General features: G+C 41.7%; 1 protein-coding gene across 1 annotated transcript; it reads left to right on the top strand.

Annotated features, from left to right (window-relative positions):
* Window positions 1-26: 26 nt before the first annotated feature.
* On the top strand, window positions 27-25869 carry LOC136712555 (uncharacterized). Its single transcript, XM_066689195.1, has 5 exons — window positions 27-94; window positions 14636-14702; window positions 14957-15063; window positions 15998-16073; window positions 24016-25869. Exons 2-5 carry the CDS (start codon window positions 14639-14641, stop codon window positions 24372-24374), a joined length of 606 nt encoding a protein of 201 aa, XP_066545292.1. The 5' UTR covers window positions 27-94; window positions 14636-14638; the 3' UTR covers window positions 24375-25869.
* Window positions 25870-27106: the final 1237 nt, after the last annotated feature.

Genomic DNA, 27106 nt, shown 5'->3' with positions numbered 1-27106 from the left:
GCCGGGGTCTGTCAATGACGGTTTCGTTAATAGAATACGCTGTTGAAGCTGGAGTAAGATGACAAGTTACATTTGATCACAACCTCGTTAAAAAGTAAGTAATTATTATTAGTTGTTGTTGTTGCTGGCATACCATTTAGTCACTGGATTTTAATTTATTTCAAAATGCAAAATGTTTTGATTTCTTTAAAGAATACGCATACCCATTCAAAATAGGAAGGGATTCCCCCTTCATTTCAGGGTAACATAACTACAGAATAAAACGAAAATATATCACAAGTGTATCATATTCCGTTAAATTGTCAGACAACGTTTAAATTAAACGAAGTGATTTAAAAAAAAATAAAAAATAAAAAAAATAACTACTAAGTGTCTGGGTGAAGTAACCTAATTAAAAGTTCCTTTTATGGGAAATTCAACAAAGCAACCCGAATTAGTTTTTTTACGCCGACGTCTGTGGCTGATAACAGCAAATACTATGTGGAACTGAGATGCAGAATGGCATGGTACTGATAACTTTCTAAGCGTATAGAAAGTCCGTGAAAGGAAAAAGCAGTCGACTTTGATCACGAATCAATCTTTGTAATTACATAGCAGAGGACGCAGTCTCTGAATTCTTCGTGAAAATGTTGAATTAAATAAGTTTTCAATTGCTTATAATATTATATAATATTGTTAAAACCCTTCTGTAGATTGTCTGCAATGATCATATACTTTTTATCTTTGTTAGTATTAACGAATTAAAGAGCCAAGGCATGTGAACTTTCAGAATTTTGTAATTTATAGTTTATTTTTTGTTGAAAAATATTTTTAATAGATTTTCAGCATAAGTTACTATGAACATTTCACTCAATAATAAATAGTATTTTTTGCTATCAAAACTGAAAAAAAAATCAACAACTGCCTTAAGCCTTAATATAATACAGTTGAAACTCACTTACAACTTGATGTGAAAGAGGGCTGCTGCTTCTGCTTTAGTTAGTAAAACTACATGTTGTTTGGGTGAATACCATGTTTTGGTGACTACTATGGTTGGCTGGAATGTTGTAATTTGCACTTGTCACATGAACAATATAAGTGTCATAAAGTGGGCACAGGTTGGTAGCCATGGACTTCTCTTTGGAGCATTAAGTGAGTGAGTTCTGTTCTACATGTAAAATGCTTTGGGATTCTTGGAGATGAAAGGCACTACTATACAGTGCCATTATTAAGTCTACACCCTCTTGAAATTGTTCCACATTTTGTCTGCACACCATACTCCACACTATTAATGTTTTTTACTGTGGAAGAAATATACAGTACTGTGCAAAAGTTTTAGGAAGGTGTGCAAAAATGCTGTAAAATAAGAATGCTTTCAAAAATAGACATGTTAATAGATTTTATTTATCAATTAACAAAATGCAAAGTGAGTAAACAAGACAAATCTAAATCAAATCCATATTTGGTGTGACCACCCTTTGCCTTCAAAACAGTTTCAATTCTTCTAGGTACACTTGCACAGTTTTTGAAGGAACTCAGCAGGTAGGTTGGCCCAAACATCTTGGAGAACTAACCACAGTTCTTCTGTGGATTTAGGCAGCCTCAGTTGCTTCTCTCTCTTCATGCAATCCCAGACAGACTCAATGATGTTGAGATCAGGGCTCTGTGGGGGCCATACCATCACTTCCAGGACTCCTTGTCCTTCTTTATGCTGAAGATAGTTATTAATTAATTTTGCTGTATGTTTAGGGTCATTGTCATGCTGCAGAATAAATTTGGGGCCAATCAGATGCCTCCCTGATGATGTTGCATGATGGTAAGTATCTTCCTGTACTTCTCAGCATTGAGGAGACCATTACTTCTGACCAAATTCCCAACTCCATTTGCAGAAATGCAGCCCCAAACTTGCAAGGAACCTCCACCATGCTTTACTCATTCATGTACTGCTCTCCAGCCCTTTGGCAAACAAACTGCCCTCTACTACAACCAAATATTTCAAATTTTGACTCATCAGTCCAGAACACCTGCTGCCATTTTTCTGCACCCCAGTTCCTGTGTTTTCGTGCCTAGTTGAGTCGCTTTGCCTTATTGGAGGTATGGCTTTTTGGGTGCAAGTCTTCCATGAAGGCCACTTCTGACCAGACTTCTCCGGACAGTAGATGGGTTTACCAGGGTCCCACTGTTTTCTGCCAATTCTGAGCTGATGGCACTGCTGGACATTTTCCAATTACCAAGGGAAGTAAGTATGATGTGTCTTTCATCTGCTGCAGTAAGTTTCCTTGGCCGACCACTGCATCTACGGTCTTCAACATTGCCCATTTCTTTGTGCTTCTTCAAAAGAGCTTGAACAGCGCATCTGGAAACCCCTGTCTGCCTTGAAATTTCTGCCTGGGAGAGACCTTGCTGATGCAGTATAACTACAGTGAGGGAAAAAAGTATTTGATCCCCTGCTGAATTTGTACGTTTGCCCACTGACAAAGAAATGATCAGTCTATAATTTTAATGGCAGGTGTATTTTAACAGTGAGAGACAGAATAACAACACAAAAATCAAGAAAAACACATTTCAAAAAAGTTATAAATTGATTTGCATGTTAATGAGGGGAATAAGTATTTGACCCCTTTGACTTAGTACTTGGTGGCAAAACCCCTGTTGGCAATCACAGAGGTCAGACGTTTCTTGTAGTTGGCCACCAGGTTTGCACACATCTCAGGAGGGATTTTGTCCCACTCCCACTTTGCAGATCCTCTCCAAGTCATTAAGGTTTTGTGGCTGACGTTTGGCAACTCGAACCTTCAGCTCCCTCCACAGATTTTCTATGGGATTAAGGTCTGTAGACTGGCTAGGCCACTCCAGGACCTTAATGTGCTTCTTCTTGAGCCACTCCTTTGTTGCCTTGGCTGTGTGTTTTGGGTCATTGTCATGCTGGAATACCCATCCACGACCCATTTTCAATGCCCTGGCTGAGGGAAGGAGGTTCTCACCCAAGATTTGACGGTACATGGCCCCGTCCATCGTCCCTTTGATGCGGTGCAGTTGTCCTGTCCCCTTAGCAGAAAAACACCCCCAAAGCATAATGTTTCCACCTCCATGTTTGACGGTGGGGTGGTGTTCTTGGGGTCATTCCTCCTCCTCCAAACACGGCGAGTTGAGTTGATGCCAAAGAGCTCGATTTTGGTCTCATCTGACCACAACACTTTCACCCAGTTCTCCTCTGAATCATTCAGATGTTCATTGGCAAACTTCAGACGGGCCTGTACATGTGCTTTCTTGAGCAGGGGGACCTTGCGGGCGCTGCAGAGTTTCAGTCCTTCACGGCGTAGTGTGTTACCAATTGTTTTCTTGGTGACTATGGTCCCAGCTGCCTTGAGATCATTAACAAGATCGTCCCGTGTAGTTCTGGGCTGATTCCTCACCGTTCTCATGATCATTTAAACTCCACGAGGTGAGATCTTGCATGGAGCTACAGACCGAGGGAGACTGACAGTTATTTTGTGTTTCTTCCATTTGCGAATAATCACACCAACTGTTGTCACCTTCTCACCAAGCTGCTTGTCCATGGTTTTGTAGCCCATTCCAGCCTTGTGTAGGTCTACAATCTTGTCCCTGACATCCTTGGACAGCTCTTTGGTCTTGGCCATGGTGGAGAGTTTGGAATCTGATTGATTGATTGCTTCTGTGGACAGGTGTCTTTTATACAGGTAACGATCTGAGATTAGGAGCACTCCCTTTAAGAGAGTGCTCCTAATCTCAGATCGTTACCTGTATAAAAGACACCTGGGAGCCAGAAATCGTGCTGATTGATAGTGGATCAAATACTTATTTCCCTCATTAACATGCAAATTAATTTATAACTTTTTTGAAATGCGTTTTTCTGGATTTTTTTTTGTTATTCTGTCTCTCACTGTTAAAATACACCTACCATTAAAATTATAGACTGATCATTTCTTTGTCAGTGGGCAAACGTACAAAATCAGCAGGGGATCAAATACTTTTTTCCCTCACTGTATCATAGGTACTTACATAGTAAATCTAATGCATAACTAAAATATTAGTTCTGCATTTCTAAAAACATTGAACAAATTTTGTTCACTCAATGTAAGTTGGGTAGCTGTACATCTCAAATATGAACCAACCTTTTTGTAGTTTTTGTGAAAAAGTATTTATTTCTCTTCACTTAAAAAGTATAATGTTTATTTTAATGCAAAAAAGTAGTATGAAGGTGCATTTCTCTTATTACAGATTTCTCTACAACAAAAGGAATGGCAGATCCCAACCCCACAAAATGGGTCTGAGTCTGAATTTGGAATTACAGTACTCTGGACTAGTTTATATTATAATCCTTGTAAAACACAGAATGTTCCTACTCCCGACAGATCTTTGTCTGCATTTAATGTATATCTAGGGTGGTTAAAATCCAAGAGCCTACAGAGCCCTACCTAATGTTTTTATACTGAAAGTGCTTTGAGTGGGGATTGCTCACCATACTTAAGCTAACATTCTGAGAAGCTAAACAGGGACTGATTTGTTATAAAGAGAAATTATATGTTGCTGCTCAGTCTACAAGACTGCAAGCATGACAACAAACAAATGCAAAATGCTTAGCATAGAGCAGTGGTGAGGAACCTAAATGAATCAGTGGGCCACAAGTCTGGTTGTCAAATAACAGCCTGGGCTGCAGGACCCTTTTTACCAAGCCACAGATGCTACATTTTATTAAAAACAATATCATGCAATAAATACATATCAACAATGTATTAAGGGCGTAACACATTGATACAAAACAAACAGTTGTCATAAATATACTACTTTACTGTTTTGTGTTACTATTATTTGGGGGGTTGTCGTGGGCTGCATGTGGATACATGTTGCGCACCACTGGCATAGAGAATGATAGAATAATACATTACAAAGATGCACTAGGACATAACACCCTGCATATATACATTTAACCTATATGTTTTGCATATTGACAGTTACGCTTTCAGGTTTTATTTGATTTTAAGTAAGTATTTCTTCAGCATTCCAATTATTATAATGGTTTAATGGTTTTTATCATGGACCCTTGGAGTGCACTTTCTCTCTCATTTCTATGACTGACAGAAGTCCTTTGATGACACCAAGGAGCCCTTTCAGAAAGCTCCAGTATTGGTTCTGCCTAATTTTCACAAAAACACTCAAAGTACAAACTCATGCAAGTGAGGCTGGACTTGGGGCTGTCCTGACCCAAGAGTCAGAGGGAGAAGAACTTGGGGCATAGGCGATAACATGATTTTTCAGTCAAACTGAGAAGTCATATTCTGTGTTGGATAATGAGTGTCTGGCAGTGGTATTGGCCATTGAAAAATGGAGGCCATATCTAGAAGGCTGTCACTTTGAGGTAGTCACAGACCTTGGGTCTTCAACCACCCAAAGCCATCGTCAATATTAACCTGTTGGGCAATTCACCTTCAGGGCCTCGATTTCAGCTTGTGTACCGGAAAGGCCAGTGCAACATCGTACCTGACACCTTATCTTGGAGCCCTATTATTCCATCATCTACAGGCTAAATTACCTGTAGATTGGACTAAGATGACTGTTCAACAAGCTGACCCAGGACAACTTGGAGTAGGCCTATATTTGTTTCTATTTACATCTGAGGTAGATGGATACAGAAAGAATGATTAGCCTAAGTGGCAAAACAAGTGGATCTGACCTAAGATGAATACATTAAAAATGTGTGTAATTCCTACAACGTTCTCCCAATTTGGATGTAACTTCCCTTAAATTAATCTTGATTGTTTCCTCTCAAATCCATGGTGGTGGCATACAGATCCAAAATGATGACAATTGTGTCACTGTCCAAATATTTATGGCCTGACTGTACACTACCGGTCAAAAGCTTTAGAACAACTCAATTTTTCCAGTTTTTATAGAAATGTACACAGTTTAATGTCTCAATGTACTCTGAAATTAAAGTATAGAACTAACAATTGGAGATAAAAAATAAATAATGGAATAATTTTGTTTCAAACAATTAAAGCTGACAAACCCCTCTGGTACCCTTAAAAGGGCACAAAATCAGTGTGCTTCTCTTTAATCCCATGTGTACTCTTCACTGTTGTGTTGTTTGCCACGTGTATGGTATCCAATGAAATGATCTGAATTTTGGTTGACAAATATTGACAATTATGACATATTCTGGAACCAGACAGTCTACTGATCAAAACAAGACCATCCACGTTTTGGTAGAAGCAACACACACCCGTAGATAGCTCAAAATGTCAAGATAGAAAACTCTGTTTACAGTGTACTAATACACAACAATTTTACAAAATTGGATCTGAACTTCTCGGTGTTTGATAGAACATAATAATAATAATAATAATAATAATAATAATAATAATAGGGGGGCAGGGAGCTCTGACAATCGGAGATGTTCCTCTAAGGAAAGAAACCCAAGGGAAACTGCTAGTAGGAAAGTCCTGAAATGTTTGTACCTCAATGCCAGGAGTGTAAGGAAAAAGATGTTAGACCTAGAAGCCACAGTACTGGTATGTGACTATGATGTTGTATGAGTGACGGAAACATGGCTTACAGAAAATGATGGGGATGAATACAAGTTGAAAGGATACACACAGTTTAGGAGAGATAGGCAAAATCGAAGAGGGGGTGAGGTAACATTATATGTGAAAAATGGCATTGAGGCAGAATAACTCATATTAGATCCCAGTAATGGAACAGAATCTTTGTGGGTGAAACTTTTGGACAAGAGATCTGGAGGATTAGTGGTAGGAGTGTGTTACAGACCACCCAACTCAGATATTCAGCAAGATGTTGCATTGTACAGTGTAATCAGGACTGCATGTAGCAAGGATGCGGCTGTTATAATGGGGGATTTCAATTTCCAAAACATAGACTGGGAAAGCTGGTTGGGACTACAGAAGCAGAAATAGAAATGGTTGAGATGGTAAATGTCTGCTTTCTAACTCAATGTGTCAGGGAACCAACCAGGGAGAGTGCATGCATTGACTTGATCGTTTCAAATGACCAGGATAGAGTCAGAGGGAAACTAGTTAGAGAACCAATGGCAAATTGTGATCACAATATGGTTAGCTTTGAGGCATTCTTTCAAAAACAAAGGTCCAAGTCTAAAACAATGGTCTACAATTTTAGAAAAGCAAACCTTGAAGGTATGAGGCGGAACATAGAAGAGGTAGACTGGAGCACACTGGATACAGATTCAGTTGAAAATGGATGGGTATATTTTAAGAATATACTACTTGAGGCTCAGGAGCAATTTGTACCAAACCTAGCAAATTGAGGACCAAAAAACATTGGCCAAAATGGTTTAATAGAAGTATGCAAAAAAATATCAACAGAAAAAAAATGTTGTATAGCACATACAAAAGGGATGGAGATACATAGAATATGTTGAGCTGCAAAGAGATCTTAAGAAAGGGATCAGGAAAGCAAACAGGGAAATAGAAAGAAACATAGCTCTTGGAGTTAAAACTAATGCAAAGAGCTTTTTTCAATATTACAACAGCAAGAGGTCAATAAAGGAGGAAGTGAAACAGCTAAAGGGCAAAAATTGGTAAATCTTGGAAAATGAACAAGATGTGGCAAATGTTCTAAATGAGTATTTCACAGAGGTTTTCACAAAAGAAAAAATTGATAACATGCTACAGGTTAACAATCAGTCCAGTCAAATCCTAAGAGAGATCAGGATAAATGAGGAGGAGGTACTAAAGGGACTAGCAGAATTAAAAACAAACAAATCACCTGGGCCAGATGGTATATTTCCAACAGTACTTAAATAAATGAGGGAAATGATTTATAGGCCTCTAACAGATTTACCAACTGACTGCAAGACAGCAAATGTCATACCAATCCACAAGAAAGGGGACAAAACTGAGCCAGGAAATTACAGACCAATCAGTCTCACCTGCATCACTTGTAAAATTTTGGAAAAAATTATTAGACAGAAAATAGAGGAGCATCTCAATGAAAACCATATTCTTGGAGATAGTCAACATGGGTTTAGACGAGACAGATCATGTCTTACTAATTTATTAGAATTTTTTGAACATGCAACTGCAGCTGTAGATCACGTGAAAGCATATGATATGATATACTTAGATTTCCATAAAGCTTTTGATAAGGTTCCACACCAAAGACTGATCCTCAAATTGGAAGCTGTAGGCATTCAGGGTAATGTAAGTAGATGTATTATGAACTGGTTGATGTATAGGAAACAGAGGGTGTCGATTAGAGGAGTCACTTCTAACTGGAGTGAGGTTGTTAGTTGAGTTCCACAGGGATCAGTACTAGGGCCTTTGCTTTTCTAATCTATATTAATGATCTGGACTCTGGGATAGTTAGCAAACTTGTCAAATTTGCAGATGATACTAAAATAGGTGGCTCAGCAGATACAATCTTGGCAGCACAGGCTATTCAGAGGGACTTAGATAATATTCAGTTGTGGGCTGACACCTGGCAAATGAAATTCAATGTGGACAAGTGCAAGGTAATACATGCAGGTAACAAAAATGTCCACTATAATTACACTATGGGAGGTACAGATCTAGATGAAGTAATGCATGAGAAAGACCTAGGAGTCTATGTGGACTCCTCACTTTCTCCATCCAAGCAATGTGGGGAAGCAATAAAAAAAGGCAAACAGAATGCTAGGGTATATTGTCAAAAGTGTAGAGTTTAAAACAAGGGAAGTAATGTTAGGACTGTACAATGCGCTAGTTAGACCTCATCTGGAATACTGTGTACAGTTCTGGGCACCACACTACAAGAAGGATATTGCTGTTTTAGAGGCAGTTCAGAGGAGAGCAACCAGACTTATTCCAGGTCTGAAGGGAAAGTCCTACTCGGAGAGACTAATGGAACTGAACCTTTTCACCCTGGAACAGTGGAGACTACATGTGGACTTGATTCAAGTCTTCAAAATCATGAAAGGCATTGACCACATCAAACCAGAGGAACTTTTCCAGATCAGCAGGGACACACGGACCCAGGGACACAAATGGAAATTGGGCTTCAAGACATTCAAGACGGAAAACAGGAGACACTTCTTTACACAGAGAGTTTGGGAAAATTTTGGAACATTTAAAATCAGACTGGATAGGATCCTTGGATCACTCAGTTTTTAATGGACACCAAACGAGCACGATGGGTTAAATTGCCTCCTCTCGTTTGTAAAGTTTCTTAAGATACCACTCTTAATGCAGATGTCCTGTGCAGTATCTCTCAGTCACTAAGGTCCCTGTGTCCTGCTTGGACAGGTATTATGCAGATGATTCACAAAGGTGAGCATCCTAGGGAGTCATCTATTTTGTTCTTACCCATGATTGACATGATCCTGGTGACCTTACTTGTATCTACAAGGTTACTCCAATTGTGACCTTTGACCAGCCATGTGGCTTAAAGCAGCTTTCTCAAAGACATGGTCAGCCATCTAAACTCTACCCATGCACCTTCATTTCCAGGAAACTATCTCCAGCCAAGAAACTACGACATAGGTAACTGCAAGCTCCTGGCCATCAAATTGGCATTCGAATAGTGGTTAGAGGGCTCCAAACATTCATTTCTTGTATTAACAGGCCATCGGAATCTGCAGTACATCCACTCCGCCAAGAGACTTTATCCACGTCAGGCTCGATGGGCATTATTTTTCACTAGTTTTCATTTTACTTTGACCTACCATCTTGGCTCCATAAATACCAAGGCAGATGCTCTCTCACGTCAGTTTGACGTCGATAACTCTACGCCCCCAGCAGAACTAATTTTTCCTCCCATGTGCATTATGGCTCCCATCCGATGGAACATCTTGAATCAGATTGAACAGGCTCTTCACCTGAGTCTCCGTCACCCATACTTTTGTGCCCTCTTCTTTACGTGCCCAGGTTCTTCAATGGATTAATTCTTCTCCAGCCTCTGGACACCCTGGAGTCCACCGCACCCTGTCCTTAGTCCAGAAGAACTTTTGGTGGCCCACATTCACGTCTCTTGTTCTGTCACCGCTTGCCAATGCTGTGCCCAGTGCAAATCTTCACATCAACTCCCTGCTGGTCTCCTGAAACCACTTCCCATTCTACAATGACCATGGTCCCACATTGCCAATGATTTCCTAACAGATCTCCATAACTCCCACAGTTCTACCACCATACTTGTGACTGTTGACAGGTTTTCAAAATCCTGCAGACTCATTCCACTAAAAGGCCTTCCCTCTGCTCTAGAAACTGCACGTTTTCAGAGTCTACGGGCTGCCAGAGGATATAGTTTCTGACCACGGTCCCCAGTTCACATCATAAGGCTGGTCCGCCTTTCTGTGATCTCTGAATATAAATCTCAGTCTCTCCTCAGATTATCATCCGCAGACCAATGGCCAGACAGAACGTCTCAACCAGGAGATCAGCCGCTTCTTGAGAACTTACTGTAGCCATCATCATCAGGACTGGAGCAGGTACCTTCCATGGGCCGAGTATGACCAGAACTCACTTATCAGTTCATCAACAGGTCTCACCCCTTTCCAGTGTGTTCTGGGATATCAGCCACCCTTATTCACCTGGAATGGAGAGTCCACAGACGTCCCAGCTGTTGACGACTGCTGTCGCTGGAGTGAGGAGGTTTGGCAGGCAGCTTGGCAGGCTTCAGTGGGCCGTTTGCCATCAGAAGACCCAGGCTGACTGGCAGCGGCGATCGGCTCCCTGGTACAGACAGGGGCAGGAGGTGTGGCTTTCCACACAGGACATCCGGCTCAAGCTACCCTCCAGAAAGCTAAATCCACCTTTTAAAGTCCCATTCAAGATTTTGTGTCAGATCAATCCGGTTACCTATCGTCTCCGTTTGCCTTCTTATCTGCAAATCGCCCCTACCTGTCATGTTTCCCTCCTCAAACCTGTGGCCACAGATCCAGCTCATCTCACCAGTCCAGCCACCAACCCCATTGACACTCCTCCTGTAACACTGTTGTTTTTGTGCACGTTTTGATATTCTTTTACCTTAATTATTTATCGAATTAATCACATTATTTCTTTACTTTCACATATTCACGTGTAGTTTAATTTAGTGTGGAGTGCTAATTACTAGATTGATTGACTTGGACTCTGATTGACTGAGAGACTCCTATACCAGGTGTGGTACCTTTTTAAAAGGAACTTGGTTTTGTATAACTGCAGCTGCTGCTGAAACAGTCTCCCTGCTTTCATGAAGGTTGGTTCTCTGTGCTGTGATTTTAACTGTGATCTCCCTGTTTTAAAGTGTAGAGCTGCTTCTGAAACGGTCTCCCTGCTTTCATGAAGGTCCTGTCCCTGGTCTGCCCTGTCGGGTGTTTGCAATCTCCCCAGTCTGCGTGTCGGTACAGCTGTGCGATTGCCGGAACCCGTTGTATTTCACTTGATCCAAGCCTGCTGCATCATGTCTAACCGCACGTTCAAGAGAGACTGACTGAGGGGAAACGATAAGCGCAAAGAGAAAAGTACTTTTATTGTGTTCATTGGCAGTCTTGAAGTGGGCAGCATTTGTGGGAGTTTTAGCAGCTTTTATTGTATCATTTTATCATTTTATTGGTGGATTTTATAGTGTGTATTTTATGGTTTGTATTAGGGGAATCACTATACAAAATCATTAAAGCCATTTCCAGTGGTGCGTAGCACCCGTGCCTGTAGTGGATAGTGGTGGTACTGCAGCCAAAATCTGTAGGTAGAATTGGCTATAGAATTGGATCTGAAAATAGGCTAAAAGCATAGAGCACTAGAGGTGTCTAGAAAAGTGTAAGTGGGTTTGGGCGGTGGCTCAGTTACTTTTACAGTGACTAGCCTGATTGATAGGGTGCTTCAGAGCCTAAATGTGTATCCCCTATATTTGACTTTTAATGTATTTGAATGGTTTTAATATTTGAATCTTTTATAATTTTTAATTTGCAATCCTCTGTCCTTTTATACCCTGGTGTTTTAATAAACTTTGATTGTTAAAGATTAAATTCTATTGTTTTACCATAACTCCAGTGCCAGATAAAAAAAATTACTGAATTATCCTAAACTGACGGTAGTGCCTTCAGTGGCGTAGTTGGCTACACAATTGTACACTCTGCAGACCCGGCTACTAGGACGTCCTTGTCGCCAACGGCCTGTGGCGTCAGGGGCCTGTCGTGGGGAGGGGGGGTACTGTCACAATGTCATTACATGCTTCCTCCAATCACTTCCAGAGGTTACGGTCTCCCGAATCCTAGTCTCCCTTCTCCCTGCCTGTCAGCTCTGATTCACCTGGTCTATTTAGGTTAATTGCGCATTTACACCTAATTTCTCACCTCTATCGGAAGTTTCCTCTCTCCTCCTACGTCACTAACCTACAACATGTGTCCTGGACCCTCTCCCTTCTCGCCTCCTCCAAGTGACCACTCCTGATTTACTCCCCTTCATCTCCCCCTTCCTCAACTCCTCAGTTCTCTCTGGCTGTTTCCCCTCTGCATTTAAACAAGCTGCTGTCATCCCACTCCTCAAGAAACCAACCCTTGACCCCACCTCTCCTCAGAACTACCGTCCTGTCTCCCCTTCCTCTCAAAGACTCTTGAGCTGGCAGTCCACTGTCAGCTCTCTGCCTTTCTGTCCCATCACAGCCTCCCTCTCCTCAGTCCTCATTCTCCTTGATCTCTCTGCAGCATTTGACACTGTAGATCACTACATCCTCCTTTCCTGCCTCGCTGACCTTAGAATCTCTGGAACTGCTCTCACATGGTTCTCCTCCTACCTCAACGACCAAACCTACCAAGTGACATGGCGAGGTTCCTCATCCACTCCCCAACCTCTCCTCACAGGTGTACCCCAAGGCTCCGTCCTGGGCCCCCTCCTGTTCTCTCTCTACACTCACTCCTTGGGCCCCCATATCGCATCCCATGGCTTCTTCTACCACTTCTACAAAGATGATGCCCAGATCTTCCTGTCCTTTCCCTCTTCTGACCCCCTCATCCCCTCTCACATCTCTTCTTGTTTGTCTGCTATCTGCACCTGGATGCACTCACACCACCTCAAACTCAACCTCTCCAAATCAGATCTCCTCTTTTTTCCCCACTCTTCCTCACCTTTTGCTGATCACTCCATCTCAATCCCCTTGGAATCCACCACACTCTCTCCTTCTTCTGCTAAAAATCTAGGAGTCACCCTCGATCTTGCTCTCTGCTACAACCAGTACATCACCATGCTGACACACACCTGCAGATACTTCCTGAGCAACATATGCCAAATCTGTCCCTTCCTCACCGACTACTCGACTCAGCTGCTCGTCCAGCCACAGATCCTCTCCCGGCTGGACTACTGCAACTCCCTCCTGGCTGGCCTGCCTGCAACTACTACCCGCCCACTCCAGCTCATCCAGAACTCTGCGGCTCGTCTGGTATTCTCTCTGCCCCCATTCACACACGTTACTCCACTGCTCCGCTCCCTCCCCTGGCTCCCGATACCGGCACGCATTCAGTTCAAGACACTGACCCTCACCTACCGCTGTCTCGACCACAAGGCACCAAGCTTACTTCAGTCCCTCATCTCCTCCAGACCACTGTGGTCTTCCGGTGCCAGAAGACTAACTCTACCTCCTCTCCACTCCCCTTCCTCCAGAGCCCGCTCCTTCTCATCCCTGGCCCCCAAATAGTGGAACGACCTTCCCACTGAAGTCCTTGACCTCCTTCCGGCGCTTACTCAAGACACATCTTTTCAGAGAGTACTTGTAATATTAGTCCCTTACTCTCCTGTAAGATAGCACTTTACAATATTTTATCATGTTTCTTGCGTCACTAATACTTGTATTATTGATTTCCATTGCTCCCTTTCCCATAGCCCTTGACTGTGACCTTGACTCTTGACTGCACTTAGCTTTTACCTTCCAGGATGTAAGACCTCATTATTGTATTTACTTGTGTAAATTGGAATGTGTACAATGTATTATGCTTTGAATTGCTTGTATTATGTAAATTTTAATTTGTAATGTTTGATGCCTTGTACTGAACTGTATTATTGCACTTTGTATTGCACTTATTTTGTAAGTCACCCTGGATAAGGGCATCTGCCAAGAAATACAAATAATAATAATAATAATAATAATAATAATAATAATAATAATAAAATAATAATAATAATAATAATAATAATCACACACAGCTATTTTCCATTTTCCTGCTCTGCTACACTGTGTATATATACCCCTGAGGTTCACAGCCACATCGCAAAATCTTGCTCTAACTTGTGTGAGAATTCCAAGCATTATAACCCAGTATTTAACTCCTAGTGGTCCTGACCCATGCTATCATCCCCGACTACTGATTCTTGTATTCTCCCGACCAGCCTGTTTGCTCAATCGCCTGACACCTGCCCCTGTTTCCTGTTTTCTGGCTCCAGACCAATTGCATGTGCTCTGCACCTGGGTCTATTACAAAAAAATGCATGTCTTTTCTATATCAAATATATATATAGGCCTAAATATATAAGAAATATCTTAAATATGAAATATATATGAAATATGAAAATAATGATTAAACGGTGCTGCTTATGGCAATGCTTCTCATGGTAATACTATTGTGAAAGTTACAAATTAATGAAAGGCAAGTTAGTTGTTGCATGATATGTAAATTATTGAATTTAATGTATTATTATAATATTTTCTTTGGTAGGTGATGGCAGATGACGTGGAGAGAACCAGCAGTGACCTGCAGAGGTCAGATGAAGCAGTCAATACTGGTAAGGAAATGATAGTTCCTATAATGAAAGCTGTGAGAACTTAATGATGCAGAAAGTACAGCAAATATTAAACAAGAAGAAAAAAACATGCAGAAAGTGCTCCACATTAGGTCCTAAGCAGGTTCAGTTCTTGGCAGTGTTATTAGTGCTGTGTGGAATCCCAAAGATTGCTGGACAAGTGCTGCTACTCTTGAGTCGATTTTAACTCTGAATGTTCTTTAATCTTCAGTCTTTTTCCATGTTTGCCCCCTCAGAGCAGGATGAACAGCCAAGTTCCTCAGGATCAGGCCCTGTACGATTGTCCAAAGACCACTGTGATTTCCTGTTGGATTCCATTGATGCACAACTTAGTCAGATGCAGGTCAGCACCTTCCAAAGCCTCTGAGCATATCCAGAGGTTGAGCGATATTAAATTGATACCATTATCTTTATATAAAATTTGTAATGGAATGGCTCCTAAGTATTTGTTTCTAACTTTGCAGTTGCAGAGAGTTTCATATAGTATAACAGTATAGGTTACAATAGTGAAGATCTTCAAAACAATGTTCTAATTCTGAATTCGTAAAATGTATTATGCCTTGAACCTCACTGTACTATTGCATTTTGCATTGCTCTTATATTTTGTAAGTCACCCTGCACAAGGGCATCTGCTCAGAAATTATTATTATTATTATTATTATTATTATTATTATTATTATTATTATCATGCAGCCTCTTATGGGGAATCACATTTAACTTGTATATTTCCAAAGGAGCTAGATGGGTCAAAAGGCATCCTCTTATTTTTAATCTTATGGATTTATGTGCTTTACCAATTAATGAACAAAGGTTAAATACAAATTTAGACCCACCTGCTAATTGCAGTTTTCAAATACTTTAAAACAGGTTTTCATTAGGCTAAAGCAAATGAGAAGCTTCCATCAAGTATCAGGTTTGTAACATGATTGAGTAGGTTGAAGATGGAGTAGTGGAGTAGTGGTTAGGGCTCATAACTGGAAGGTTGTGGGCTCAAATCTCGCATGAGCCAGTGCTATTGTACCCTTGAGCAAGGTACTTCACTTAGATTGCTCCACTGAAATGCCCAGCTGTATAAATGGGTACAAATGTAAGTCACCCTGGATAAGTGTCTGCTATTGACAAATAATGTAATGTGTTTGTTTAAGATAAGAAGGAAACCAACCTAAATTCCTTTTCAGATTTTATTTTGATATTTTGAAACAATCTTACTGACGGAATAATTGGAAATTATGTTGTAACCCTGTCCCTTAATATGCTGGTATTGTGTCCATCCACAGGCTCAGACCCCTAGCCTCAGAGCAAGTGGGAATGCTAGAAATTCTGTGAAAAGCCTGACAGAAACCTCAAGACAAGGTGAGGAATGTATGCATTAAAATAAGGAAACTGAAATTGGAACTTATACTTTTTGTAGCATCTAGCATTACATTCACAGTAATAATTACTATTTAACTCTGAACCTAAATAGGAAAATAACAAAAACATGCTGTAAATAAATCATAGTGTCAAATAAGGAAATAGAATATATACTTGTGCATAAAATATTACAGTAAAAAACAAGAAATCACTTTTCAGTAGTCCTGTGGATGAGGATGAGAACTCAATCTGTCAAAAATGTGTAGTCATTGTATTTGTACAAAGGATTACTGGATTACTTGTCCACAATTATTGTAGTTCCTCAGTACATGTTTGATCTCAGAATCGCTGGAACTGGAATCCATATGATAAGTATAGCATATTGTTTTATTTTTTTATGTTAAGATGTAATATGTTTCTCCATTTATTTAATTATGTAACACCTGAGCATAAACCGTTTTTGCTGACTCATTAGCGATAGGAGTTTAGCCCAGGTGTAACTGAAAGAATGGCTTGCATTCAAGTGGTGCAATCATCTTATCTATTTCATGTGGCTTAAACTCTGTTTTAGGTCAGACATCACATTAAAGTGTAACACATGGGTCCTAAAATCATGGTTTTAATCGTCTTTACATGTTGCTATAATATAACATGTAAACCACTCTTCCAGATCAATTCTATCATATAAGCAACTTAAAAAAATAATAATAATAAATTAACAAAAAAAGGCATGTATCTTTCTTCAGTTTTTCGGGATGTGCTGTGTCATAACTTCCTGGATAGTGGAAAAATTACATAATCACAGAATATGTCTTCCCTCCAGTAACCCGAGTGATTATTATCAAGGCAACCCAGTGTTTGTGTTTTTTATTCCATATTAATATAGTCTTTTATAGGAAATATAAATTCCATAGACAACATAAAGTGTTGCTGTGTTCATGGCTGCGTGAAAAACAGTAAAGTTGAAGTTGGGAGTTAGTATATGTATGTATGTGTGTATGTATGTACAGAAGGGTGACATATTAAAGAAAAACCTGAATAAATGAGTAGAGGAACATAACGAATACAGATGCCTCCAAACAGGTGTACTGCATGATACAATTAAGCAATTAACATCCTATCATGCTCTGTGGCATGTATAAAAATGCGATGTAGGCCCAGTTGATCTTGATTTTGGATCAAGATGGCAAGAGGAAAGGATCTAATTGACGTTGAAAGAGGGGGTCATTTTTTGGGCACAAATGGCAGGAGCTTCAGTCACAAAGATTGTTCAACTTGCTAGTGTTTCAATAGGAACAGTGACTAAAGTTACATCTGCATTTAGATCTATGGGAAAGACATCAGTAAATAGGGTTGGATTGGAAATGATGGTTGAAAGCGTACATTCAATGACCGTGATGCTCATGCATTACTGTAATATGTAAGGAAAAACAGAAGAGCAATTCTTTCCCAAGGTGACTGAGAATGTCAATCCAGGACATGATCAGACTCTCAGCAGGAACAGTCAGTTGGGAACTACACCGAGAGGGATATTATAGTAGGGTTGCAGTGCATAAACCCCTCATTACAAAGACAAATACACATTTGAAAGTTCAGTGGTTGGAAAACCATAGGCACTAGTCTACAGATGTGGAAAAAAGTGATATGGTCAATTGAACACCTATGAGAGATTTTGCACCGACGTGTTAGACAGCGCTCTCTGCAGTAGAGTTCCAGAGACTCGTAGAATCAATGCTAAGGTGCATTGAAGCTGTTCTGGCAGCTTGTGGTGGTCCAACACCTTACTGAGACACTTTATGTTGTTTTTTCCTTTCATTTGTATATGTGTGTACAGTGCTGTGCACAGTCTTCTGGGGAGGCAGGGGGTCAAACAAAAAAATGGGCATTAAGAGCTGTCCAAGGGGCGTGGGTGCTTGCGAGGTGTGGCGTGTGGTTCTGGTGGGGGGCTGCTGGCAAAGTGCATTCCTGGTGGGCAGGGGCCTCGCAAGGGGGTTGGCATCCCAGGCAATTGGAAAACCACCCCCCACCGCTCCCACGGGAGAAAATACCACCACCTCTTTGATTTTGCCAGTCCCTCCTAAACTTTGTGTATCCTGTCAACTTGTAGTCATCCCCATCATTTTCTGTATGTTTCTGTCACTCCTACAACATCAAAGTCACACGCCAGCACTGTGGTTTCTAGGTCTAACATCTTGTTCCTTATACTCCTGGCATTGAGGTACAAACATTTCAGGATTTTCCTACTAGCAGTTTCCCTTGGTTTTCTTTCCTTAGTGGAACATCTCCCATTGTCAGAGCTCCCTGCCCCCCTGGTGCCTAGTTTAAAATATTCTCAATTACTCTTCCTAATGCATTACCCCCCCTTCTGTTTAGATGTAGACCGTCCAGTTTGTACAGGTCCCATCTATCCCAGAAGAAATACCAATGCTTCATAAAGCTAAAACCCTCTTCCCTACACCAAGATTTCAACCACATGTTGAATTTTCTAATCTTTGCCTGTCTCCATGGCCATGCATGTGGTACCAGACGTATAACTACCATGGAGGTTCTGCTCTTTAGTTTCATTCCTAACTCTTTACATTTGTTTTGCAGAACCTCTGTCCTAATTTGTCCTATTGTCATTGGTTCCAATGTGGACCATGACCAGTGAATTCCCCCCGGCTTTGGCCAGTAGCCCGTCTACTAGTTTAGGGAGATCTGCAACCTGAGTACCAGGCAGGTAAGATATCATGTGGGTCTCCTTATCACTAGAACACAATGTGTGATCTACACCTCTAAGAATGGAGTCTCCTACTATAACTACCTCCATCTTCCGGGGGGGAGAGGGCACCATGGTGCTCTGGTGCTCAACTGCCCTCCCATCACCCTCTGAGTTGCCACTGTCCAATTCGGTGTCCAGCAGTTGGAACCTGTTGGGCATTTCTAGCTCTTGGGATGTCTCTAAGGGATGTGCGCGCCCTTTTCTGCAGTTATGACCTACAGTAACCCAGCAGTTCTCTACGCTGTCCTGCTCTAAGGTCTCAACTCTCCTAGGTTTCATTCTGCAAACCTGACACTGTAGTGGCCATATGCTTCTAAATGTTACAGTTTTTTTTGTCTATTGGTTCCCGTTCCCTAGTTAACTTAAGCTTAACTGTTTGTGACCGAGAAACAGCGCAGCTCTTTCTCAACAGCTGCTTTAAGAATTCCTGCTAGTCCTTGACTAAATCACTATTTACTTTCACCAACTCAGCAGCTGAACTGAATTGACTTCAATTAAGGCAAACTACAGACAATGCTAACTTCAATTAAGGCAAACTTAAAACAAAATGAGGAATGCTAAATTGACGGTGCCCAGGTGGCCTTGCAGACTGTGGTTCGCCCACCTGGTCTCCCGTCTGGATGGAGAGCCTTGGCAGCTCCCCCTAAGAGCGGACTTGTTGTCCCAGGCACAGGGCACACTTTGGCACCCCAACCCAGGTCTGGACCCTGGACTCAGGGCCAGGCCCTTTTACACAATGTCTCTTGCACTGGATTGTGGATACCATTACCATACCTGAACACCTGGTTGTACACTCAACTCAAGGTGTAGACACATCTTGGGCCCTCTTCCATGGCGCCCCCCCGGCAGACATTTGTGCGACCGCGAGCTGGACCTCACAACACACCTTTGTTCAGTTCTACAGGCTGGATGTGACTGGACCAGCCCCCTCCATTAGGAATGCAAGTTTTTGCTTCAGTTGAGTCTCAGTAGCCTGTGAGGCATAGGCTCCTGACCTTTTGTTTTGCTGTTTGCCCCTTGAAGAGTCAAAGAAATCCGGAGCGAGATATATGTTTCCAACCAAAGGTTTTTAATACATGCAGCTGCAAGGAAGAGGTTCAAGAGGCGATCTCAAGAACAGTCTTAGAGAAGTTACAAACTACAGGCACTTTTATGCAGACCAGACAGGAGAGAAAGATAACAGGACCCACATGTTTGTCCCGTGATTAGTGCAATTTCGGTTTCTGCCTGACAACTCGTTAGGAAAACCCATATATGGTTAAACCGGGGAAAATTGAAGCATACGTAATGTTTAATATAAAGGGGGTTTGTACGATGTATCAAACTCAAATTGCTGGAGATAACTGGTTCTTATCAGATTCTGTTCCTCTGGGTATCAGGGTTGCACTATGGCACAGTACCGTAGCACAGCAAGGCCACGAGACAGTGACCTTGTTTACACAGACACACAGGGAAAGAAATGCAGTTCATCACCCCTGTTGGCGCATCCTGCGGCCGGTTGCATAAACATAGAGTAAGTCTTTGTCTTAGTCCTACTAATGATAGATACTCAGTTAAGACTTGCATAAAACAGTCTTTCCTTAGATTGGTCTAAGACTTGTCTTACTTAGTCAATCACGTATTACATTCTGGGAATTTTAAGACACCTGAAGAAAAAAAAAAACATGGCGGATGTTTCTCTAACAGCGATGATCCCATTAACTGAAAATCTATGCTAGTTATTGAAATGTAATGCAGATAAATCAATCATTTGGTCGCAATTTTTTGTAAACTTTCAGTAACGCATTCGAACACAAGCCGTGGGATAAAATGAAGAAAAAAGTTAACATCGTGAAGCCGCTGTGTGCACTCTGCAGTCTAAAAGACGGGAGAAACGATTAAATAATATGCTAAGTTAAGAGGAAACATCCGCATACTAAACTCAGCGTAGAGTTAGAGTAGTTTATTGAAGTGTCTGGGGAGCAGTCTCTGTGTTTGTGGAGATCGCTGTGTGCGGAACAGCGGGGTGTGTGAGCCGGCTGTCACTGTAGACTTAGGCCAGCAGTTTCAATTGAAAGATAGACTTAAGTTCCAAGTTAGCCTGGGGGTGAGGAGGCTAACTTTTCAGGCTTAGTCAGTCTTAATTTTTATGCAACTGACTAACTTGCATAGACTAGTCTAACTGTCTAATTAAGACCAGTCTAATGGCTTAGACCAGTGTAATATAGTGTTATGCAACCGGCCCCTGGTGATTACCCTGGTGATTAGCTACGCAGAACCGCTTCCCTTCCTCCCAGACTACGCCTTCCAGTTGAGCACCTACGTGAGCTGCTCCTGGTTCTTGTGACTGCCCTGGAGATATCACTCCCAGAGACTGTCATGTGGTATTCAAGTATGTTGCCTCACAATATTGCAAATATTGTTTTGGTCGTGTGGTGGGAATGTGTGTGTTAAAACACCCTGTATGTAGTTCCTTGGACAGCAGGTCTGTGGCCCCAACCTAGCTGTGCTAGTAGAGCTGGAGGCCACTGTTGCTGTGTCCAGTGGAGGGCACTCAATCTGGCTCTTGTTGGCCTGTTGTGTAGATAGTTCCTTTGATAACAAACAGCACCAGTGGAGCTTGCTCTCACCTCTAGTTGAGCAGAGGGTGAATGGTCCTGTGCTGTGTGGTGGCTACATGACTGTTCTCCGGTTGCCACCCTGTATATAATTGTTATATCCATCAGAGGCTATCCCAGTGTGTGTGTATATTATACACAGAATATACACAGGCTATTATATATTCTGATGACAGATCTGTAGCCTGCTCCTAACCGTGTTAGTGGAGCAGGAGACCACTGTGATGTGAAGCTGAGGGCACAAGAATGTCTGTTGCCCTGCTCTACTTCCATTCTGTTAATTTGTACAATAGGTATGTGGCCCTCTCCTGACTGTGCTAGTGGAGCAGGAGTCCGCTACTACTGTGGTGAGCGGAGGGCACAAGAATTGCTTTCTGTTGCCCCACTTTTTACACCATTCTTGAATTACTATTCCCATTACAGCGTGACTGCAGTCTTCGCTTCTGGGCACCCCTGATGTGACCCCAAAGAACCCATGCAGCTTCTATCTAGAGTTGCTCAATGCCCCTAGCAGGTATACGTTGGGGCAGGCTTTCTTACCAGCTCATTGCCTCCTCCCTTGCGATGGTTTGGTTATACTGTAACCACTCCCCCTTGGGCAGTGGTTATGATTTGAAGAAAACGATAGGTTGCGGATCCCTCTTTTGAATCTTCAAATCAGTATGGCTGCAATGATAATAAGAAGAAATAAGAACTAAAGAATTAAAATAAGAATTGTGAACAAATAACACAAACAAGAAGTTGGGTTTCTAGGCAGGCTCAGGAAGAGTTTTTCAGGCAGAGTTGCTGGTGTTGCTCAGGTACGGTACAGTTACTACTGGGAGAGAAAAGAGGGAGAGGTTATAAAATATAGTACAAAATAGCACAGCTGCTATTTGACACCGATTGTTCTTCATATAGATGAACTATTAAAATGTTTTCACAATCCAAAACAATGTAATTCAGTTATTTGTGTAGTTTGTTGATCACTGATTCAGTCCATAGAAAAATGTTAATATTCTAGGTGATTGAGCTTCGACTTGTATACATATGTACAGCCATAACATTATGACCACTGACAGGTGAAGTGAATAACACTGATAATCTCGTTATCATGGCACCTGTCAGTGGGTGGGATATATTAGGCAGCAAGTGAACATTTTGTCCTCAAAGTTGATGTGTTAGAAGCAGGAAAAATGGGCAAGCGTAAGGATCTGAGCGACTTTGACGAGGGCCAAATTGTGATGGCTAGATGACTGGGTCAGAGCATCTCCAAAACTGCAGCTCTTGTGGGGTGTTCCCGGTCTGCATTGGTCAGTACCTATCAAAAGTGGTCATGGGTGGCCAAGGCTCATTGATGCTGGCCCGTGTGGTCTGAGATGAGCTACTGTAGCTCAAATTGCAGAAAAAGTTAATGCTGGTTCTGATAGAAAGGTGTCAGAACACACAGTGCATCGCAGTTTGTTGCGTATGGGGTTGCGTAGCCACAGACCAGTCAGAGTGTCCATGCTGTCCCCTGTCCACTGCCGAAAGCGCCTACAATGGACACGTGAGCATCAGAACTGGACCACGGAGCAATGGAAGAAGGTGGCCTGGTCTGATGAATCACAAGTTCAAGGTGTTGACTCGGCCTCCAAATTCCCCAGATCTCAATCGTATCGAGCATCTGTGGGATGTGCTGGACAAACAAGTCCGATCCATGGAGGCCCCACCTCGCAACTTACAGGACTTAAAGGATCTGCTGATAACATCTTGGTGCCAGATACCACAGCACACCTTCAGAGGTCTAGTGGAGTCCATGCCTCGAAGGGTCAGGGCTGTTTTGGCGGCAAAAGGGGGACCTACACAATATTAGGCAGGTGGTCATAATGTTATGGCTGATCAGTGTATATATTATAACTACTACTGCAGATTGACATGCTGCTTATCAGTATTCAGAAGTGCTGTAACAATACTGCTTTTTTAACTTCTAAATCAATAACTACTCAAGACTATGCTGGTTAACTAAGTAGAAAACAAATCTAAATAACTTATTTTGCACCACTAATGCAGTGAGCAAAGTTTTCAAAATTATTGTTGCACTTGAAGCAGCTTTCAGCAGAAGTCACTCTGTTTACATGGATACAGAACTGGGTAGTAGCATCCTGCTGGATGACATCCCCTCTTTAGGTCCAGATATGGTTTTCTCCATGACTCTCAAACCTTCCTCAGGTAGATACATATTTGTTTATTGAAGTGGAAGTCATTCAACATTTTAAAATCGAAGAGAGCATGTATCTCATAGTCACCTGGAATGTATATGAGATTTACATGGAGTTATCCTAAATATTGAATCCAGGAGACTGGGCATTTGAAGGTGTAATCTGAGTCCATTCACACAAATTTAGGTAGTTTTGTTTGCCCAGACACTTCTGATTGTGATACAACTTTTCTGACTTGCCAAAAGCCTTAGCTCCTTATTAGTGAGAAAATGACACCCAAGGTTTACAACTCCAGGAAGGGATGGAATCACAGAAAATTCCAAAGAAGTTGCAAGAAAGCCCTGTTTTGGATATTTATCTCCATGTGACTCTGATGTGTTCTCCATTTGCCGTTTCCTCTACAGAACACAAGGACAAAAGCTCCAGCTGTGCAAGACAGGATGGAGGAGATCACAGTGATGGGAGGATGGTGGAAGAGGGAGGGATGACCAGAAAGGAACAGTACAAATGGAGGCTGGAGCAGCTCCTCGGAAGTGAACAGGATGACCCGCATGGGTATGAGAGTGATCTGAATACAGCAGAGAGCATCTGTACAGAGGACTTTGCAGCAAAATTCAAGGAAGGCATGGTGGATCCACAGCTCGTCTCCAATGGGGAACTGGGAGGTGACTACTCAGGGGAAGAATATTCTCCTGAAAGTGTTCTATCCAGAGAAGGAACGGTGCTTCCTGTGGAGACCTGCCTGGGTAAACAAAAACTATGAAATTTTGCTAAACTCTGTGAGGCTGGGAATTGTCCAGCAGTTTGCACAGAGATATCAGGGGAGCCGAAACGGATAAACATATGGGGGGGAACGTGATTTTGAGTCTCTGGCAGGCAGGAATCATAGAGACAGCCAGGAATCTCTAGGGGACCTGATCTGCAAGCTGAGCCAGAGCAACACATCAGAATCACAGATCACCCTTTGCAGGGACAAGTGTATGAGGATTTCCAGTCTCAAGGCAGAATCCATTTACAACAGCAGGACACTTTCTAGCCAAGCTACAGCAACGATCAAGGAGACAAGTCAGGCACATCAGGAAAGTTTCAGATTCTTTTCAGTTTTGTCTGAAAGCTGCAAGGACCACCAACATGGTGCTATCCAACAAAGTTGTGCTGATGGGCCAAAATCCTCTCCTACTTCAGACTCATCGGTTAAATGATAGTGTAGCACAAACAAAAGATGTAATAACCCCAGGTACAGATCTGTCCCAATTCATATGTTCAAATGGGAAGGGAAAATCTGGTCTGATTTTCGTTGTGGAAGCCAGTTAGTAGAGGTGGATCACTTAAAAGAATTAACAAGAAGTCCAATAGACCAGAGTTATGATATCCAGTAATGGAGAGTTAGATCACAAAGCTTTCCCTACATACTTAGGGCTACTTGTGGTGTGAACATTAGTGAATATTTATCTGTAGATAGAACATATATCTTGTTACCTGCCATGAGCAAACATTCCAATATGGTTGCTCATCCCAGTAGTTTGGAACAAAGTGATCTAACCTCCATCAGTCATAAATCAGTATCTGTTACTAATGACTCTAGACCCATGCTTAGAAGTGTTAATAATGGAGGCTGTCTTCCTGTAGGATGGGACAGTTTCCTCTGTCTCCCTACCACCACTATGGACAGGCCATATAAGTCTGCAGAAGCTATATCAAAGTGCAACAGCAAACAACTTCTGATCTTGAGGGCTGCAGTCCCCAGATTTTCCATTCCTAGTTTCTCACTCCTGTTGAGCGCTTAATCATGAAAGTTAATTAACTCTTTATTACTCTTTTTCTAAACCTAATTATGACAATATGACAATTATGACAACCTTCAATCACAAATTCCAAACACAAATCACAATAGTGGTTAGATTAAAAAAAACAGAAAGCTGTCATGAAATTCATTTTAGAATTGGCAGGTGGGTTTAAAACCAGCTTTAATAAATCTACTGGATTGCAGGTCTCATCCCAGGGATCTAGATTAACATTTTCCACTAGTGGCACTGGTGCTACTAACATTTTCAGTTGGTGGCACCAGCACATGGTTTGGTCGCACCAATTGTTCGTGACTGTGCGACAATAATGAACTAATGTCCCATTACATACCTGCTTCCCATACAGAACCAGGATAATGAGTAGCCATCTTTTATACATTGATTTGGATAGATATCCTGTTAAAATGTGCAAAATGTATTTATTGCAGCCGTCAGTCTGGCATGAGTTACTTTCTGAGATGACATGGCTATACTCCTGTAAAAAATAAATAAATTGTAATCCATAAATAATATTAAACAATAGATTTTCTGCATCAATTGGTTGAGAAGCAAAGCAAATAGTAGAACTACACACCTGGGGTCCCTTCTTCGTACATGGATAAGTAAGTTAACCGGCTAAATTTCAGGATAACTTGGCATAAACTTGGGATTTTACTTTCTCCAAAGTGATCTTGATGTTCAGCTAACTTTGTTACCAGAGCAACATCTTAAACCTGCTCCCTAGCAAGTTAACTGGAATTTAGCTGGATAAGATTCTGAATATATTTAATCCTGCCCAATGCAATGACAGCTGACACACCTCCAACAATGATGCACATTCATAGCAGATCCACTAAATGTGGGAGCAATGTTTAAGGCCAGCTTTTTTGTGAGAAATAATTAATAGAGATTAAAGATCCTTTAAATCATATAGATTTGAGCTTTATAGGTTTGATCGGCAAGGAATGATTTATCTAGTTAATTTATTAGAACCAATGTCACTCACTGCAGTCATGCATTGACACAGTGCCACGGACCCTCTGTGTGGCTGTGGTACTTAGCCAGGGGTATGTTCCTACACTGTAGGTGATGTGGAAAATGTGAGCAAATCCGCAACACCACCCCCCTCCCCTTTATTCCCATCATTTAGTTGAATGATATCCCTTTGAGATTTTGACCATACAGTGAGGGAAAAAAGTATTTGATCCCCTGCTGATTTTGTACGTTTGCCCACTGACAAAGAAATGATCAGTCTATAATTTTAATGGTAGGTGTATTTTAACAGTGAATCATTCAGATGTTCATTGGCAAACTTCAGACGGGCCTGTACATGTGTTTTCTTGAGCAGGGGGACCTTGCGGGCGCTGCAGGATTTCAGTCCTTCACGGCGTAGTGTGTTACCAAGTGTTTTCTTGGTGACTATGGTCCCAGCTGCCTTGAGATCATTAACAAGATCCTCCCGTGTAGTTCTGGGCTGATTCCTCACCGTTCTCATGATCATTGAAACTCCACGAGGTGAGATCTTGCATGGAGCCCCAGACCGAGGGAGACTGACAGTTATTTTGTGTTTCTTCCATTTGCGAATAATCTGACCAACTGTTGTCACCTTCTCACCAAGCTTCTTTGGCGATGGTCTTGTAGCCCATTCCAGCTTTGTGTAGGTCTACAATCTTGTCCCTGACATCCTTGGAAAGCTCTTTGGTCTTGGCCA

Source organism: Amia ocellicauda, chromosome 17 (genome assembly GCF_036373705.1).
Source record: "Amia ocellicauda isolate fAmiCal2 chromosome 17, fAmiCal2.hap1, whole genome shotgun sequence".
Classification (NCBI taxonomy): Eukaryota; Metazoa; Chordata; class Actinopteri; order Amiiformes; family Amiidae; genus Amia; species Amia ocellicauda.
Note: the sequence above shows the minus strand (reverse complement) of the source record. Positions and strands in the feature narration are given on the sequence as shown.

What these genes read in the sequence shown, in the direction of transcription:
- LOC136712555 (XM_066689195.1), top strand. Translation starts at nt 14,639, where the DNA reads ATGGCAGATGACGTGGAGAGAACCAGCAGTGACCTGCAGAGGTCAGAT. An exon ending in AGATGAAGCAGTCAATACTG is followed by an intron (nt 14,703 to 14,956) that starts GTAAGGAAATGA and finishes TTGCCCCCTCAG; the next exon opens with AGCAGGATGAACAGCCAAGT. An exon ending in GACAGAAACCTCAAGACAAG is followed by an intron (nt 16,074 to 24,015) that starts GTGAGGAATGTA and finishes TTTCCTCTACAG; the next exon opens with AACACAAGGACAAAAGCTCC.